Consider the following 16,185-nt stretch of genomic DNA (forward strand, 5'->3'; position numbering starts at 1 on the left):
TTTTAAATAGTGAAGGGTTCGGAAATCAACACCGGATCAAAAAGAAAAGGCACATCGGTCCCATAAACCAACGTATAGAGTATCGCCATGCTGGTGCTGGTTCCCAATACATACCTTAGCTGTACAGTGACATGATTGATGGCAGGCCACAGAGCTCATATATGGAGTTAAGTGGGTGGGCCACTGTCCTCCTGTTCTGAAGCAACTATACTGGGAACCCACCCAAATTAGTGCAGCCAGGGTGGGAAAGCTTCTTATGTAGTTCAATCTTCATTTGCTGTTTCCCATCACAGATATGACTTATTGTCACAGAAACAGATATCAACATGTCCTCCAAAGATACTATAAACTATAATGTGCTTCTCTGGCATGTGCAATGAAACCGGATAAGTGTTTTCTGCCAAAATTTGAATTTTTATTTCGAACTTTGTAAGGATTGTTGTACCAGTGCACCAACCTGCAGGCCATCTTTAGAAGGTCTTTCAAACCAAATAGTATATCAAAGTTATAAACACAGTATTTCCCTGGAGCATTTCCTGCCACATGAGATCAGTATTGCAGGACTGTTTATATTTCTCATTGATGCAAGGTCAGAGTCTGTACAGGCCTGGTAGTCGCGTGCCACTACTGGAGCCAGACCAAAGCTCATCAGCCAACTGTTTTCAAGTTTCATGACTGTTATTAAACTTGGTTGGCCACTACTGATCCAGGAGTGGGATCAAACCTCAGAGTAAACCTATCATTTAGCAGGTGATGACTTCAGGATATGCCACCCACGAGTAAATGTTGGCACCTAGAGCAGCTTGAGGCTGTTAATTACTGATAATCCTGTGTGTGTGTGTGTGTGTGTGTGTGTGTGTGTGTGTGTGTGTGTGTGTGTGTGTGTGTGTGTGTGTGTGTGTGTGTGTGTGTGTGTGTGTGTGTGTGTGTGTGTGTGTGTGTGTATATGTGTGCATGTGTGTATCACGGGATTAAAGCAGCAGACACTGGGTTTTGATCTGGTTATAACAGAAACAAAGATAGCCAGAACAAAGAATCTCAGGAAAAAGAGGAGAAGAAATCCTGGGGCAGATGGGTTGAGTGTCAGCATTTCCTGTCAGTCAGTTTAGCCATATTAGTCCACAGATTACGCCAAAGTCCCTCCTGTGTGTTGGCATTGAATTCACCTCATTCCAAGACTCCTGGGACCTATTTTGAAACATCGGTAAACCGATCCATCCCACCACCTCTTTGCTCCTCCCTCTTTCTCTTACTTTCCCTCAGCTCTGTTTTCCTGCCAAACCTGATGGTGTGGCTAAAGTTAGCCCCCCTTGGGCTAGTATATAAGGCCCCTAGGGTGGGATGCTTACATGTCAGTCACATCGGCTTGTCGTAGTCTTCTCTTCTTTACCACCAACAACCCCAAAAACTTGAGAGATGGTGAGTGTGGCCATGTTCCTTGGAAGAGCAGTCTCTAGGAAATCTAGGATGATGAGATGAAAGCATCAGTGATACATTTGCTATCTGGATTACCAACAGCCCATGAAGCAGTCTCTTGAGCTGAGCATCCCAAACTTTGGATTTTTCTTAACTTTTATCTGAAGACTTTATTTAACATCTCAAACCTTAACCCAGAATAAATATCTCAAATAAATGTTGTTTAGGAGCACTGGCTTATTATAATCGCCAACAAAGTCATTATATTGTACTTGAACCCTAATTGGGAGATAGAGTTAATATTAATAGATTTCCTTTATTGGAAAATCCACCAGATTTTACTCTTTTTTTTGCATTCTTTAGTTGATCTTAGACCCAAGAGGGATGTAAAAGTTACTGAAACAAACATTTAAAGTTTTTTTCAAATCAGGGCAGCCTTTGTGTTTTTTGCTAGGATCGCTGTTGGGTTGATGTTGTGTATGTCTAAAATGTATTTACCTTTCATTTCCCAGGCACCCAAGAAGGCAAAGAGGAGGCAGCAGCAGGGAGAGGGTGGATCCTCCAATGTGTTCTCCATGTTTGAGCAGAGCCAGATCCAGGAGTACAAAGAGGTAAAGTTTTATGATCACATCTCAAATACTTTAAAGATTTCTAGTATAAGTTCAGGTTCTCTCTAAGCCATGTGGGAAAAGAGACATGTTGTACTCTGCAATGACATCATGTATATCAGCTGACCTCGGTGGTAACGTGAGGAAGCTATAGACCCGATCAGGTGGCTGTAGGGAAACCAGAATATCCTCATCAGCAGGACAGTAAATCTGAGATTTTTTGCCGTTGACAGGAGCTACCTCTCCATTGGAGTAGCTTAGAAATCCTGCTCGGAGACTGAGAAACACACGCTCAGTGACCCTACTGGAATGCCGCCCAACAGCTGGTGGACAGTCATGTTGATCAGAGCAGGAAAGAGGGGCTCGTGGTAAAAAAGAATATGACAGAATTTGAGGTCTTAACATTTAGCAGGCTCTGCATATATAAAATATATAAAGGAACAATATCTTTTTCTAAATATTTAAATGTGGCACAATTAATACATTTGTGTTGCTGTTATTATATCACTAAAATATTATCTGTGATGTTCCTCAGTTGAAGATATGAAGAAAAGATTTGGTCATGTCAGTGTAGCTCCTGTTACCAATAATACAATGGAGACAGTAGCTGAAATAACATTGGGTACAGGGTCATCCCATTTAGTCACAAGGGGAAAAAAGAGGTGGTGGGGGGGGGGGGACGACGACAGCTGTAATCAATACCTTCTCCTTAAATGTCACAACGGGCTCGTCTCACATTCCGAGACCATTTTAACACCTTAGAAAGACAAGTGGCCGACCAGCTGCCAAGTCCCAAAAGGTTTGCAATGCCATCTTTGGTTTCACTGGGTGTTACGCCCAGCTATGCGGAGGACAAGAGGTGGAGAACGACTCCACATTTACACTTTTGTGTTGGCAGGCTATCGCTCTCAAATAATTATCATAAGCAAGTCTTATGACGGGTACTTGTGCGAAATGTGAGGAGCATTTTGGCAACCCGTAATGAATCACTTGAATTTTTATTTACACCCAGTGACTGACCTCTACTCTCCTCTTCTGGCAGGCTTTCACAATCATTGACCAGAACAGAGATGGCATCATCAGCAAGGACGATCTCAGGGACGTGCTCGCCACCATGGGCCAGCTGAATGTGAAGAATGAGGAGCTTGAGGCCATGGTGAAGGAGGCCAGCGGCCCCATCAACTTCACCGTCTTCCTGACCATGTTCGGCGAGAAGCTGAAGGGTGCGTTGACACATAGGCCCGACATTGTCACTCTACTTTCTATATTTATTCCCCCACATGCTTGATATCATTCTGTGATTAGGGATTGTTTTGATGTTTTATAACTTTAGACTAATTGGCTTCTTTTACTATTAGGTGCTGACCCCGAGGACGTTATCGTGTCTGCCTTCAAGGTCCTGGACCCCGAGGCCACTGGCTCCATCAAGAAGGAATTGTAAGGGCCTTTTCTTTTTTAATTACTGTCTATAGCAGCAGCTCTTCTTGTCATAATCAAGAAAGACCATCTGATATTCAATTTTATCTATTTTCCCTTTCCAGCCTTGAGGAGCTTCTGACCACCCAGTGTGACAGGTTCACCCCCGAGGAGGTGAGCTGATGCGTCTTTCTCTTTGCTCATACTCACATTCTGTCTGTTGTTGGCTAGTGTTGTAAGAAATGTCTTTTAATCTTTCCTGCAGATGACCAACCTGTGGGCCGCTTTCCCCCCTGATGTGGCTGGCAATGTTGACTACAAGAGCATCTGCTACGTCATCACTCACGGAGAGGAAAAGGAAGAGTAAATTCCACCTGTTCCAACATCTCTACCTCCGTTCAAACCCGTATCTGACCCTCCACCATACTCACTCCCCCTCCTCTCCGACGACGTGGCTCCCTTGCACACTTCCCCTCCCAGGTCATCTCTTTCCGCTTGCCAGCTCACTACGAAAAGACTTGTCTCCATCAACGAGATACTAAGTGAGAGGAATGGTGGCTGTGGGGTTGTTTCTGTGTGAGTCAACAGGAGGACATGGGATTATTTTCAATAAAAATAATCTTGTGGCACTGAAACACCTTCTCTCTCTCTCTGTCCCTGCCTTTTGTTCCTTCTCCTTTTCCCCCATCACTTGTTCTGTCCTTCTGCGTTGAGGCCAGCAGTGCATGCATCATACCTACATGCAGAGTGAATGCATATGCAGTCCAGTGTGTAAAGCGGGCAATCAAAAGTGTCTCTTGGGTGCTATGGTGCATGTGACCATACTTGAAACAAGGAAAGGGAAAATCTGCAAGTCTCAACCTTACACAGAGTGTGTCGTGGATTTGTCCTTGTGTTTGCAATAGAGAGGAGTGCACACTAAAAGAGTGGGAGTTGCACTATAATAGTTAACCTAACCCCCTCTTTTTAATCGGGTCTCTCCCTCTCTTAAACACAGGTATGAAAGGAAAAGTTGTAGTGAAAAATGGTAAAGCATGTCTTGTAAATAGAGACAGAGATGGTGAAAGGCTGGTGAGCGGGAGGCAGGAAAAGAAATCAACAAAAATAAAATGTCTTTGTTTTTTGCTCTTCTTCCTCCCTCTCACTGCTGTTTCTCTCCTGTTGTTGCAATTGTGTCTGTAACAAATAAAGAAGTACAAATAAAAACAATATCTTTTGTACGACACTGTGTCAGTTGGTTTAAGTGGGGCGAGGGGTGATAGACTGCTGGTGGACTGTAGAGCACTGACTGTAAAACGCACACGTTAATAAGGCATTATAAAGGAATGGATGGGGAACTTTTAAAAGGACATTTAAAATCATAGATGAGTGCAGGTCAAAACATAAATTATCCTTAAGTAATGTAGCGCAAAGGTATCTGAATGAATTGCGATAAAGCAAAGAAGTATAGGGAAAAGCAAAAGCAGGAGACAAAAGAATGAGAAAAAAAAACATTGGATATTATATATATTTTTAAAGTATAAATATAGAGAAAAATATATAAGAATAAAAACACATAAAAAAAAAGAATATCAACAGAAATAATTTAATGAATAAAAGATATAACATAACTTTATTCTGTTATGTCTTTAAAATGGCAATTTATTCCTTATTTTATTTATTTCCCTTCATATTTATTTATTCATCTTTATAAATTTCACATTTATTTTCTTACTTGTCTATGCAGATACATACAGTTCTTCAGCACCCCTTTGACTTCATATTTTTCGCCCTCCTCAATAAGCAATAAATGCATATTAAGTTTCTGAAGCTGTCGTTTTTTCCAAAGCTGTCCCGTAAATTGAGCGTTGCTATATTCAATTCTGCAGATTCAACAACTCCTTTTAAGGTTAACTTTAGCAAGGCACCTTATTTAGTTTTAACCTTTAGCTGTCATAGAGCCCCTCAATGAACATCAGAGCATGTTAGCACAACAACGTTAGCACTTAGAGCTGCTAGCGTGGCAGCAGTCGAAGAGATCTTTCCATAAGTCCTGAATTTAGATGTGTTTCTCTCTAATTCTCTTTTCTTTTTAAAGTTCTTCATATAGATTTGTGATTTTGGTCCACCAGTATGGCTAAAAACATATAGGACACATCTGACACTGGTTCTACTTCATTCACTTTTTGAACAGATGTTTTGTTACATTGATTTCCCTTTCCTGATTTTACAGTGAAACTCATTCAAATCTCAGTGGAAAATTGCGATCTGTTGACAGGTGTGATGGATGATAATGGTGTGCCTTTCCAACTAAAACATCCACTGTCTCACATACATTATACAAATAAGGATACCCTCTGAAACACAGTTGGACATGTTGTCTTTTCACTTATAGCGAGAGGTCGGTGTATATTGTTCAGCTGCTGCTTTTAATTGATTAATAAGAGAGTGATAGGTTCTTGTTTGTTTTTTTAGGAACAATCTAAATGTCTCGATTAATTAACGTCACTAATGCAACAGCGGAGGGCTATATCGTGTGTAATGGCCAACAGGAGGGTTTTATATTATGGGCTTGTGCCACTGCAGTTTCCTTTGTTTTGGGATTTCCTGGAGCAGTTGCCGTCCTTTTGGACCTGTTTCAGAAAAGAAGAAAAGGAACCCCATTCACCTCCAATGATGTCTTTATGTCAAATCTCCCCATCATGGATGCACTTCATTTGACTATTCTTCTACCAAAGTTGAATGACAGCACAACCAACAATAGCTTTGTGTATGAACTTTTGCTTTACTTCATATTTTCATTCAACTTGTGTGGGAGGCCTCTCTTTATTACCTGTATCTGTCTGGACTGTTACATGGCGGTGGTTCATCCTGTTACATATCGATTGAGAAAGAGTTTGACTCCGAGGGTCTTGATGGTTGTTTGTGTTTGGGCTGTGACACTAACTTTTGGATATTATGTTACTACCAAAAGGAATGAGATTTTGAATGACCTCAACATGATCTTGTTTTTTGCTCTGACTCTTCCTGTAATTGGATATTGTGACTTCGCCATCCTCTGGGCCCTGAAGAGATCTAACCCTGGAGGAGGAGACGTCCACCCCTAGAAGAAGAAGGCTCTGCAGATCATCATCAACAACCTTGTAGTTACCTTCACTTCATATTTTCCTCCAATAATTGTTTTGCTTTTTTCAAAGTTTCTGCACTTTGACGGCATGAACACTGGATGTGTTCTGATGATTCCAATGATGGGCATCACTAATTTAGGAAATTCAGTGTCATCCATTCTACATTTGAACAACCTGGGAAAACTGGATTGGCTCAAATGTTGGGAGCAAAAATGAACCTCGTTCAACCTCTGTTTTGTTCGTTCAGTTTCTAGTAACATATAGCAGAGATTGTTGTGTCATATTTGACCAACACCTCAACTTAGATACGCATGTCAAATCAGTGGTTTAATCATGCTTCCATCATAACCATCGATGTTTTAATGTAATTGATTACTTACAAAGTCCTTAAAGGCATTGCTCCGAGCTGTTTACCGGATTTCTTACTGCCCTTTGTCGCTTCCTGCACCCTGACATCCTCAGATGTTTTGCTGTCAGGGCTCCTGGACTACGGAACAATCTGCTCTTTTAAATCACTTTTTTAGAATGGCTTTTATGTAATTATATTTGTGCTTCTTTCTGTTTGTTATACTTTCTTTGTTGTAAAATGCATGTATAGTTGCTGGTTTTAAGTTCATTTAATTTCCTGTATGTAAATGTTCCTGTTTTTATATGAAATGACTTTGTAACTCCGTTTGAAAGGTGCTATATAAATAATGTTCAATATATTAATATTGTATATTTTACAACTCATGTAGAGGGTGAAGAGTGAGAATATATTATTGTCATTGTGCCCATGTTAATTGTTGTGGCTGCAGGATATTAAGGAAGGACCATTTTGTTGTAGCTACTGATGCAGTGGTAAACCTTTTAGATTTCATGCTGTAATAAATTAAGATCTTAATAAAGAAATACACCACAACGCCTTTAAATCTACATTGCATGATTTGTATGGACTTATTGTTTTATTTCTGGTTTTCAATATTTGTCTATAATAGTGATATCTCTGTGTATGTTGTTCATTTTGCTTTTTGATAGAATAATGTCCATTTCAATACATTAAAGTACCAGGTTTAATTTCCACTATGACACTATGATGAAGTAGTGACCAAATTAATTAAATATAAATGTGCTACTTTTTCCATCCAAATGTGCATGGGTAGTGTTTTTTATATAAATAATAAGTGAATTGTAACTTTGTTCTTTCTATTGCAACTACACGATATCAATAAAGGAGGTTAATGCTGTGATAAACATGTTTAATGCTATTTCATTTACCACGAAACTGGTGTGTTGACAGGCTGTGGAAAATGACAGGTGATGAATGAGTAAGACACGAAAATTCTTTAAAACATATTCAAAACACAGCATATTCAAAACGAAAACACATTTTCCACAACAGCGAACGGAGGAAACCTGTTAATTTAACACTATATTAGACGCTTCATTTTGCATGACTTGATACTCATTCAATGTGGTATGATTTTTTAAAATTTGGATTTTATGTAGTTTCTTTAAAACATTGTTATTATTATTTTAAATAATGATTATTTAAATGATTATGATTATTATTATTTTGTTTGTCAAGATTAGAAAACGATTTTGTAATAAATAAGAACATGTTTTATATCGAGCGGCCATAATATAAATATATTTACAGCATGAAATAAATCAATGGATCAAGGAATCACGTGACATTCTGACGTCGTAATCAAAACAGGAAGTACAAAAAAAACTTTCCCCCATTTAACTTTCTGCCTTCAGAATAAAATCTTCCATCATGTCCATATAAAAAACCGTTTTTGAATGAAGCAACTAGATAGGCTAACACTTTATTCCTTTTATATTCTTCTTATCTTAGCTAAGAAACATGTTTAAACCGAAATTAGATGTGAATATAAATATAAATAAGTATTTTACCACTGAAAACAAAAGCTTCTACAAACGATCACTATCGAGTGTTTTATTTTGGTAAACAGTAACCGGATACGATGTGCGAGTGTGAAACTCGACCCTGATGAGAGTACATGGGAATAGTGGACACACTGTACTGTCACTGTAACACACTTCAGGCCCGGCTTGGTATTCAACACTGACCAGGAATGACTGGCTGGTAATGCTGACCGTCCACTGTGGAAGCTCCAGTTCCGCCGTGCCTTTGTGAGTACTGACCGCCCGAGACTCACCACCATGGCCTCAGCGGTAATGTTTCCCCGCTGCACATCTGTCCGGATCTCCGCTGTGGCCACTGCCGTCCTCTTCCTGATGTCGATGACCACTGTGCAGGCATCCCAAGGCGACAAGGAGCCGGTTTACCGGGACTGTGTGAAGCAATGCGTACGGAGCAACTGCACCGGAGCTCGGCTGCGGGGCTTCCAGTCTAGCCAGCCGCAGTACATGGCGCTGACAGGTGAGATGTTGTTGTTTTTAGGTGAGTTAGGCTAACTTGCTAGCAGACCTACAATTATCAGTAAACAGTAAACGGTAATGTATAAATCCATCCTTTACATGTGTTATTTAATAGTTTTGATGTTTTGTTCCTCCATAGCTTAAGCTGCTTTGTGTGTCATGCCTGAAGTGTTTTCTCACCTTTGATGAAACATGTGATACTGGTTCTTAACCGACACAGCCCTGAAAGTGAAAAGCCAGTTTTTCTGGATGAGTAAGGTGTCACCAAAGGCCTATTGTAACTCCACCCATGGCCCATCATTAACTATTCTATAGTGTGTTTGTGTGAGAGTTAAAAACTAATTTCATTTTGGAAAAAACTAAGCAATTGATACAGTAATACAATCAGAAACAGAAACTGACATTCAGTGCCTCCTTTTCTTTAGCTCCAAAGAAATGTGTTGGTCTTCTTCCAGTTACCATATCACTTGAGAGCCCAGAGGATGACATCTAAATTGTCTTATTAAGATTGACCAAAAAAAGTACTATATATACTTTTTAAATATATATTGACACCAAACATTTCTGACTTTGGAGAATAACTTGGAATATAGCTCTCTACTTTTATTTCAAACGTATGTAAAGAACATTTTCCAGATGTATTTTACTGTTGCATATTCAGACCTTTTGAATTGACTTTTTGTTCCAGGTTGGACATGTCGCGATGACTGTCGCTATCAGTGCATGTGGACCACGGTGGGTCTTTACCAGGCCGAAGGCTACAGTATCCCACAGTTCCATGGCAAGGTTTGTGTTAAATGCATCACACTCATCTGTAGTTAGAAAACGCTCTAAGTGCTCCAGGGTTGGATTAGCTTTAACAAATTGACTGATATGTGAAAATATATAACTTTATCTCTTCCATAGTGGCCGTTTGCGCGCTTCCTGTGTTTTGAGGAGCCAGCCTCGGCCCTGGCCTCCCTGCTGAACGGCCTGGCATGCCTTCTCATGCTGCTGCGCTATCGGAGCACGGTGCCACGCCAGAGCCCCATGTACCACACCATCAACGCCTTCTCTCTGGTGAGATGGACACAATGAAATAACTTAACATAATAAATAACCTCATATGCAATTTCTATGAACAATATTCTGTTTGTTCCTTTAGGTTTCTCTTAATGCCTGGTTCTGGTCCACTGTTTTTCACACCCGGGACACCTATCTCACTGAGGTAACGCTTGGATAAAAATAATAATTGGATCATCAGGTTTTTTATGGCCAACAGAGAGAGTATATGATTCGATTTTCTCTACCTGAGTGATGTTGAATAAAGTCTCGCCCATTCCAGGCTTATTTAGTTCTGTATTATTGGCTAATGAGCTTAGCTAATCAGCTACATTTTAATGCCATTACTGAACAGCCCTCACAATGTGTGCCAGATATTTTCAGTAACAAACAAGTCAAAATGTCAGTTGTTGTTGTCCGTAAACATGTGTTCTGTGTCTTTGTGATAATCTTTTCCAGAAAATGGACTACTTCTGTGCAACAGCGGTCATTCTTTACTCAATCTACCTATGCTGCGTCAGGTAAGCTCAAAATCCCTTATGTTTTTGTAAGGGGGGATTATTAATCAGAATTTCTAATGTCAAGAAGTTACAAGACAAAGAAATATTTTTGGTGAATAAGAATTGTATCCATAACACGTGTTAATACGTGATTTCTGTTTACGCTCTTCTTCAGAACGTTGGGTCTGAAGCAACCGGGGGTGTCCAGCATGGTGGGAGTCCTGCTCATCTTGGCCTTTACCTCTCATGTGTCCTACTTGACATTTGTCAGTTTCGACTACGGCTACAACATGGCTGCAAACACATCCATCGGTACAATGAATGCAGAGTTTTATTATTAAAGCTTGTTTATGGTTTGGTCATAATTGTTTGTTTTAGTTTTATTTAGTCGGACTGCAGTTAGAACAACTTGCAGTATATTATTCCTTGGTCATGAAGTTCACGCTAAACTCATCTAAACTAAAGTCTTTCTCCTTGTCTTTCTTATTTTTCTTTGTGCTTGTGTACTGTTTTTTGGTCTCTAAAGGCATGGTGAACCTGCTGTGGTGGCTGTGTTGGTGCTGGCAGAACCGGCGGACACTGCCCTACTGGTGGAAGTGCGGACTGGTGGTGCTGATGCTTCATGGTCTGGCACTGCTGGAGCTGCTCGACTTCCCCCCAATGCTCTGGATCCTGGACGCTCACGCTGTGTGGCACCTCAGCACCATACCAGTGCACTTCCTTTTCTACAGGTTTGTCCACTCAACTTTACTGAAACGAAGAATCGTCTCAAAAAGAGGGAAAGACCATATCAATTGAGATACTAGTGGGGCACATTAATAGACATTTGATCGGAATCACAATATGGAGTAGTGCAATATACAAAAAGCAAGCAAAATATTTGGTCCAGGCAAATTAAGTGGAAATATCATTCTATAATAATTATTTTGGTGCTCCCAAGAAGTCCTAGCTAATGAACAGTATTCCACAGATTCTTACATAAAAGTTAAATAAGAAATCCTTGTTTGGTACAGATCTCCTTAAATAATCCCACCATGATAATTGTATTGTATTTTCCAATGATATGTGAATTCCAAAAACTGCAAAATAATTGCATTATTTTTTTTTATAACCTAGATATAATACATTACCCTTACTTTATCCTCCTCCAGTTTCCTGATAGACGACAGCCTCTATCTTCTAAACACGGAGAAGATGGGCGTCAAAGTGGAGTAGGAGGACCTTGTCACTTCTTCACCCCGGCAACACCCTCACACCCTTCCGATCAGAGCAGCCGGATGCCCGAACACGGAAGTATCTCCGCCTCACGGACGACTTGCATGACACCAATTCCATCAGAGTAGACTATGTTTACATGTTTTTAATTCATTTTTAAAATAATTTATTTGGGCGACACTTTCTCTATTGTTGATATCACGATTGATGTTCGCTCTACTCTGCTTTGACTTGCTCCACGACTTTTTTTCCTGTTTATCATCAATGCAAAACAGGATAAGGAAAACCACAGCAGACCCAGTTTTTGATGTTGTCATCAAATATTTTTGATGCATATCCTGTTTTTCCGACTTTCCGAAGTTGATCCCCTGAACCCATGATATCAATGTCCCTCTCGCTGAGATCCGCACTATTGGCAGTTTGCTGTGGCTGACAATAGATGGCACCAGATCCCCTGCCATGCCATCTCTGTGTTTGCTTCGGCATGTGTGTGTTTGGTTCAGCATGTGTCAGGTTCCATCTGAGCCAAAAGTGGACTGGCGGACACAGAGACGACAGCCCCTTGTGAAGTGGGCAGGTGGGGTCTGCCAGCGGATTGTTCTAGAGAGAGAGAGACAACATGGGGGGGGGGTTATGTTTGAAGGCCATTCTAGCTGACTGTGTTTTTTCATCATCACACCTTTTATTTGTGTGCCTGCATTGTTTCCACTGCTGCTTGTGTTTCTCATATTCTTCATTATCATTTCTATTTCCAGTTTCATCAGCCACCTTAGTAGTTTTAAGACTATGTTGTGACCAATTTGTTTGCTCTATTCTGTTGAATGACTTGATTTTTTGTTTTGGGGTGGGATATGCCTGATGACCATCAAATGAAAATATTGTTTTAATTCACCTGGATTGCCTTTTAGTGTGAGGAGAAGGAGAAAAAGATTGAGGTACGGAAAATAATCTGCGACAGGAAGCTGGGACCTATTTATTTCCATCAAGAGTTTGAATAAATTCTGGGGTTATGTGGTGTGTGAGTGAGTGTGTAGATGTAGCCCATTATTTGAATTTGCATTTCTTGCTGTAATATTCCACAAAATGACACACACACTGCCAGCTGCTGTACAGATAATTGCCCCATCATGTAAAATACTCCCTCCATGCCTGCCTTACATACCTTATGATATTTGTCCATGAGCACGTTTCTTCTTTCTTATCAACTATTTCATTTCCACTACACACCAAAACTCTTGAATTCATACCATGTATGTCTTCACCCCTCAGAGTCTCCCTTCCATATGAGCACTTTACGAGTGTGTGAACATTTACGTGCATTTTATTGTTTGAAATTCTGCCCATGCCTTTTGTATTTCTGTGAGAGAACAATGACTGTGTGTACACGTTGCCTTGACTCAACATCATGTTGTTTTTGCCATTGTAAAGTGAATGTGTGTGTGTGTGTGTGTGTGTGTGTGTGTGTGTGTGTGTGTGTGTGTGTGTGTGTGTGTGTGTGTGTGTGTGTGTGTGTGTGTGTGTGTGTGTGTGTGTGTGTGTGTGTGTGTGTGTGTGTGTGTGTGTGTGTGTGTGTGTGTGTGTGTGTGTGTGTGTGTGTGTGTGTGTGTGTGTGTGTGAGAGGGAGCTAGATTGTGCTCGATCCTTTTGTAAAACTACTGATGTAGGAGCATGTGTGTGTGTGAATGCGTGTGAGACGATGGGTAAATTTAGCTTTGCTGACAGCCTGTGATGGGGGTGGGGGGGAGAAAGAAAGAAAGACAGGGAGAGGTTGTTGTAGGTTTGGGTGGCGTAAAGATTCCTGAAATGATGGCAGAGATGCTGGCCTTATGAGATAAGAAGCATTATATAGTACATATTTTTATCAGACAAAACTGTTCATATTTTCCGATGTTAATAAACCACTGACATTCATAACATTGTGACTGGGGCCAAATGATGACGTATAATGAAAAAGCTGTGGGAAAAAACACACCTAATTCAAAATCTGTTTATAACTTGAACATTTCCTGGGGGAAAAATGTAAAACAAAATCATATTTCTGCTCTGTAAATCATGTAATTGTTCATTTCTTCACCAATACCCACATCCCTCTTCTTCCTTCACTCATCTGCTGCCCTCTGCCTGCTGCCCTACGCACATCACCACTTCAGTGCACTTTCCTCCACCTCACATCTGATATTTGACCAAAAAATCCGAATGAAATGGAACAAATAAAAGTGTTCTTTGTTGATGAGCATTAGGGCTTGTTTGTGTCTTTTTTTTCAAATATAATTTTTTGTGGTTCTACACATTTTCAAATGTATATTCAAGTGGGGCAATATACTGTAAATACCTCCTTCTGTCTCAAAACATATACAATGGAATGATTTTAGAGGTTTAGCGAGAATGTGTCTTTTCTGAAAATTACTACTACTCTCAGACATCTGAATCTTAGCATGTGCGTCTTTTTTGTTAGCGGTACTTCAGGGAATGTACAATCTATCATGGCATAATAATGTCTTTTTAGCACCCTGATTTTTTGCAGCCCTGGTGATGTGATTCTCTGTGAACCACTTGTCTTTGAGACTGCAGCTGCCAATTTGCCAACTAACAAATTGCAACATGCACTCTTGACCTCTATACTTAATGCAGCCAGTTTTTTTTTTTAAATTCAAGCGTAACTTTTAGATTCCCAACAAGAAATTAAGTTCTAACTGAGCTTCTCATACAGATTAAAGTTATGTCATCCTTAATTCTTAAGTAAATGTCTGGTCACAGGCCGTTCTTTTTATTCAGTTAACTTTCTTGATGTATTTTTTTATTTTTTATTGTAAAAAATCTAAGTGAACTGAAAAATGAATTGTATCCAAAACGTTATTTTGTCTGACATGACTGCGATTCTTTGCTCCCCCCCCCCTTCCAGTCTGAAGGTCCTGCTGGCCTTGGACCATTTGTGGCGGTACAAATTCTTTGTAGGGGTTACGATAGTCTCCAACAGCACCAAAAGAGATTTGTCTAGGCATGTTACGTCTGCGGATTAGAGTACACTTTGGAGTAAAACTGTGAATATATTCATTGATATGAATTGTCCAAAACAAACCGTTCTTACACTTGAAGGAGCTACAGTATCTGCAGTCTGGAGTTGTTCTCACTTGCACAGAGTATCTCCCACCTACTTCTTGAGCCCCAACAATTATTCATGTTTGTATGAGAGACAATTACAGCCGAGTTGTTGCAGCTCTTAGCCACAGGTTTTTGTTGTGTTAAAAGGTTTTTTGTTATTTTTAAATAAATAAAAAATTGGCCCAGTGTTATTCTTGCACAGCTGACTGCCTAATCCATTACCTTACGTACAGTAGATGAGGCTTAACATGTTTCCACAGAGCCTGCAAACTTTTTCCAACACTATTTTGTGGAAATCAAACATTTAAGCAAAAAGTAATTGTTGTGAAACTTGTTTTCTGCATGTCTCAGAGAGTAGCTTTCTGTTTTGTTTCCTGATAGCTCCGTGCAATATGTCAGACTCTGACCCTGGCTGCTGTGGGTGGAGAGAGTGGATCGATTTGGATGAATAGAGTGTATTCTTCCTCCCTTAACTCCTGATTTGTGAAGGGCATGAGAACTATGAAGATGCTCCACGTCAGTATAATGCAAAACATCCCCCTTTATATAAAGTCAGCTGCGCACACATACATAAAGGGAGAAAATTGAATATGAAAGTATAAAGAGCACAACACTTCATTGCAATGCAGCTAGGGGGGCTCATTTGTGAGGGGGGGCTTGAGTGATGTGTTTGAGTATAGTTTTGACGGATGATTGTTTGCCCTGGATGCTTTGAAGCATTGTTCCTTAAATGAATGATTAATAAAGTCATTAATAATAGCTTAAAAGATAAGCCAGATTTTGGATGGTTTATGAAACCGCACAAGTTTACTGTGGAACAGTGGTGACTAAGTTCATACGTATATTTATTCAAAAATGTAGTACTTAAGTACACTATTTGATGTATTTGCATTATACCTGAATAATATATTTATTTGAAAAACATAGGTTGACCTACTTCTTTAGCAAAATAATATTTAAAGCTAATTACAGTGGTTAATTTAGCAGATAAATCCGCAATTTTGCAAATAAGAAGAAAATAAGCTTAAAACCTTTACTGGCTGCGACATGTAAGTGTTGTATAACGCAATGCGATAACATAACTCATACATCCTAATTAGGATTATGTAATGAATCTGAAATCAGCATAATGAGTTACAACTACTTTACCTTTGTTATTCCAGGTATACTTTCATTTAAACATCCTACTTTTACTTGTACGAGTGTAAGCTGTTTTTTCAATGATGTATGAAGTAAAATATTTCACATCTAGGTGATTTGCATATAGTTGGAGCAGCAGTGCCCTGCAAAAAAAGTGAGTTTGAAGAGTTTAGAGCACTGACTGTATAGTGAGGGCGGGCTGAGTCAACCTGCCACTCCCCGCTCAGGCCTTCACGGGCGCGCGCTTGCGCG

At 39.9% G+C, this 16,185-nt stretch overlaps 2 protein-coding genes across 2 annotated transcripts; both read left to right on the forward strand.

Moving 5' to 3' along the window:
• The first annotated feature begins 1,289 nt into the window (after positions 1–1,289).
• On the forward strand, positions 1,290–4,649 carry mylpfb (myosin light chain, phosphorylatable, fast skeletal muscle b). Its single transcript, XM_063892926.1, has 6 exons — positions 1,290–1,419; positions 1,929–2,027; positions 3,067–3,247; positions 3,383–3,461; positions 3,566–3,614; positions 3,706–4,649. Exons 1-6 carry the CDS (start codon positions 1,417–1,419, stop codon positions 3,805–3,807), a joined length of 513 nt encoding a protein of 170 aa, XP_063748996.1. The 5' UTR covers positions 1,290–1,416; the 3' UTR covers positions 3,808–4,649.
• A 3,862-nt stretch (positions 4,650–8,511) lies between these two features.
• pgap3 (post-GPI attachment to proteins phospholipase 3) lies at positions 8,512–13,927 on the forward strand. The gene is made up of 8 exons (XM_063892925.1): positions 8,512–8,936; positions 9,624–9,721; positions 9,842–9,994; positions 10,080–10,142; positions 10,436–10,497; positions 10,652–10,788; positions 11,003–11,207; positions 11,628–13,927. The coding sequence occupies exons 1-8, from the start codon at positions 8,717–8,719 to the stop codon at positions 11,689–11,691; spliced, it is 1,002 nt and encodes a 333-aa protein (XP_063748995.1). The 5' UTR covers positions 8,512–8,716; the 3' UTR covers positions 11,692–13,927.
• The last annotated feature ends 2,258 nt before the right edge of the window (positions 13,928–16,185 follow it).

Source organism: Eleginops maclovinus, chromosome 10 (assembly GCF_036324505.1).
Source record: "Eleginops maclovinus isolate JMC-PN-2008 ecotype Puerto Natales chromosome 10, JC_Emac_rtc_rv5, whole genome shotgun sequence".
NCBI classification, from domain to species: domain Eukaryota; kingdom Metazoa; phylum Chordata; class Actinopteri; order Perciformes; family Eleginopidae; genus Eleginops; species Eleginops maclovinus.